The 3,447-nt window shown below is 43.6% G+C and overlaps 1 protein-coding gene across 1 annotated transcript; it reads right to left on the bottom strand.

Annotated features, from left to right (window-relative positions):
- Positions 1 to 1,906: 1,906 nt before the first annotated feature.
- Positions 1,907 to 2,851, bottom strand: LOC103749389 (olfactory receptor 10-like). Its single transcript, XM_008852273.1, has one exon. The coding sequence runs from the start codon at positions 2,849 to 2,851 to the stop codon at positions 1,907 to 1,909; it is 945 nt and encodes a 314-aa protein (XP_008850495.1).
- Positions 2,852 to 3,447: the final 596 nt, after the last annotated feature.

Below are 3,447 nucleotides of genomic sequence, written 5' to 3'. Positions count from 1 at the left end.
TTTCATTTTATGTGTATGAGTGTATTGCTTGCATGCATATAAGTGCACCTGTGTCATACAATGCTGACATATGTCAGAAGAGGGCATCAGATCCCCTGGAACTGGAGTTACAGATGGTTGTTAGCCACTATGTGGGTGCTAGGAATCAAACCCAGGTCCTCTACAAGAACAGCCAGTGCTCTTAAGCATGGAGCCATCTCTCCAGCCCCTCCCCCAATTTATTTATTATTTTAATTTTATGTGTATGAATGTATTGCCTACATGTATGCAAGTACACCCATGTTGTGCAGTGCTCACAGAGGTCAAAAGAAAGCATCAGGTCCCTGGAACTGCAGTTACAGATAGTTGTTAGTCCCCATGTGGGTGCTGGGATTCGAACCTGGGTCCTCTGCAAGAACAACCAGTGTTCTTAACCACTGAGCCACCCTCCCCCGCTCGTTTTTAAATTGTTGCTTTTCTGACTGTCACTTTCAATGAGGTGCGATGGACTGTCAATGTAGTTTGCATTTCTTTGATGCTTGGTGAAATTAAACTTTTTTCCCATATCTTTATTGACTAGTTGTGTTTCACATCTGTTCATTTCTTTAGCCCATTTATTGACTGGATTGTTTCAGTTCTCTCTATTTAGCTTTTTGAGTTCTTTGTACTCTAATGTGAATCCTCTTATGTAGCCAGCAAGGATTTTCTCCCATTCTTGTTGTGGTGTTTTTCACTCAACTCTTTCTTTTGCTGTGCAGAAGCTTTTTAATTTTGTGAGGGTGGTTTGTCAATGGTTGGAATAGCCCAACAGATTTCATGCATTTGTTGACGTCTGTCGAGTTAAGGTTGTGTATCCAGTTTTTCCTCGGTGTGAGTTCATCCGCTGGAGTCTGGTCAGCCTATCTATCACTCCCTTAAAGATCAACTCTCTCTTATCCAGCAGTAATCAGCTGCCAATAGACCCTTGAGTAAGGTTGGGGCCTGCTGCCCATTTCCCCAGTTCTATGCTGGATTTTTGTCTGATTGAATTTGTAACGTTTTGAAGCATCCGTGTGTGAACGAGAAGATGGGGGTATTTGACATTCTCTGCTGTACTTTATTAACACAGCGTCTTCTAGTTCTGCTCATTTTGGTGAAAGCAACAGGATTTCCTTCTTTCCCTAATGTCCCACTGTGTATCTGGGCCACACGTTCTTTACCTGTTTTGCATTGGTGGACACCCCGATTGGTGGCTGTGTAAATAATGTTGCAATACACTTGTCAATTGAATAGAAAGTACCTTCTGTGTTATGTGACATAGCCTGATTGTGAATCTTAGTGCAGCTTATGGGATGTTACTACCTCCCTTTAGTCACCGAAGCACTACTGATTTTGCCTTTTTGTTAAAGTAGCTAAAATGATGTCACAGCTAAAATTTGATGTGCTCCCAGAAATGTCTTTGTTCATGTGTCCCTTACCTACACACATACAAGAAAAGTGTCATCACTGTGGAAGGCGTTAGAAATGGGCCCTGAGTTGTTAAGGGAACATGACCAGGGTCACAATTATTTACAAAAGATGTATGAACCCTAACTTTTACTTGGAACCATACTGTGAATACTGACTTTGGAAAAGTGTTGCTAGTCTGAATTTAGTCTTCTTTTACTCCCAGACATGCCTAGAATCCACACCCATTCTCCACAGGACAATCACTCTATCTCACTTCCAAACTCATTCCTTTGGGAAGTTGAAAAACAAATCCGTCCTTATTTCCTGCTGCACAATGATCTGGACACGAAACTAGAAAGCATTTTAGGAGACCACCAGTTCCAGTTTTCAGGTAAGTAAGGCATACAGCCAGAGCACCCACTGAGGGGTGTTTTCTAGTGACTAATGACCCTCTGTCAACAGAAGAGGTTTTAGACTATGAGAAATACCAGACAGTATTTTACTGGACTTCTGAGTCTGTGCTTCTCCCTAGTGCCTTCCACAGAGCCCCTTTCACATCCTTGTTTCTCAGGGTGTAAATCAGAGGATTGAGCATAGGGGTGATTATTGTATAAAAAAGGGCAACAAATTTGCCTTCAGTCTCAGAATAGCTGTGGGCAGGCTGGAGATATGCATACATGGCTGAGCCATAGAAAAGGAAAACCACTGTAAGGTGGGACCCACAGGTCCCCAAAGCCTTTCTGCGCCCAGCCATTGACTTGATCTTTAGCACAGCATGAGCAATGTGAGCATAAGTGCCTAAAATCAGTGCTACAGGACACCCCAAGATTATGGCTCCAGCCACCAACAAATTGGCCTCTGTTCCTCTTATGTCCTCGCAGGCCAGCTTCAGGAGAACAAGCAAGTCACAGAAGAAGGTGTTCAGCTTATGGATGCTACAGAGAGGTGTGGTCATGATGAGGCCTGTCTGAACCAGAGAGTTCACAACGCCTCCCACCCAGGAGAGGATGGCTAATGCTCTGCAGAGAAGGGGGTGCATGATGGTCATGTAGTGGAGTGGACGACACACAGCAGCATAGCGGTCAAACGCCATCACCACCAGGAGTATGCACTCAGTTCCACCCAGGGAAAGCACTATGAATAACTGGGTCATACACCCAGCATAGCTCATGGTCTGGTCAATTCCGGAAAGATTGACCAGAAGCTGGGGTACAGTGCTGGTGGTGTAGCAGAGGTCTAGGAAGGAGAGGTTGTTGAGGAAGAAGTACATTGGTGTTTGTAGTCGATGATCCATTCGTGACACCATGATGATGGTGCTGTTTCCAAAGAGGATTAGAAAGTAGAAAACGGAAATGAAGACAAAAAAGACTCGTTCTAGTTGAGGCCAATCTGAGAAGCCAATCAAAATGAAGCCCCCTTCCAAACTGGTGTTGAAACTTCGCATAGCCTTCCACCTTCACAAATCACAGGAGGCAGTCTAATGCTCCCTATGCAATAGGCACTTTGACATCACTCAAAGCCCTATAAAAGCCTTGCTCGTTTGCTTTCATTCTGATCTGACTCCTTTTACTTCTGTTGATCCTGCTGGTTGTATAGGCTGAAGATACAAAGAAGTTTTGTCTTAAACCTGCAGTCAGCTTGGATTCCAGGAATAGCAAGGCCTAAAAACAAAACAGATTATCATCAAGTTGTGAAAAATTATCTACAATGAAGAGTCTCCACCCTGCAGTAGATCATCTGGTAGGAACCAGGTTGGTCTCCTGAAGAGATTACAGTGGTTGACAATAGATTATCTGGTAACTTCAGGATCAGAGTTGAAACAGTGATAAAAGTTGTACTGTACTTTGACCAGCCCTGCTTAATTATGCATATGTCTTGTCTTGCCCCAGCTTTTCTTCTACTTAAACTTGAAGCTCATATCTGTACCCTGAAGAGGGGTGTGGGGTGGCTGGACCCATTTGTTTGTTCCTTTTCCCAGTAATGCAGTGGTCGAGTCTAGTTTCTCTGTTTTCCACCATTTCTGTCTGTTTAACTGGTATA

This window comes from Nannospalax galili, unplaced genomic scaffold, assembly GCF_000622305.1.
Source record: "Nannospalax galili isolate Female #2095 unplaced genomic scaffold, S.galili_v1.0 scaffold1206, whole genome shotgun sequence".
Classification (NCBI taxonomy): Eukaryota; Metazoa; Chordata; class Mammalia; order Rodentia; family Spalacidae; genus Nannospalax; species Nannospalax galili.
This window is presented reverse-complemented; position numbering and strand designations above follow the sequence as displayed.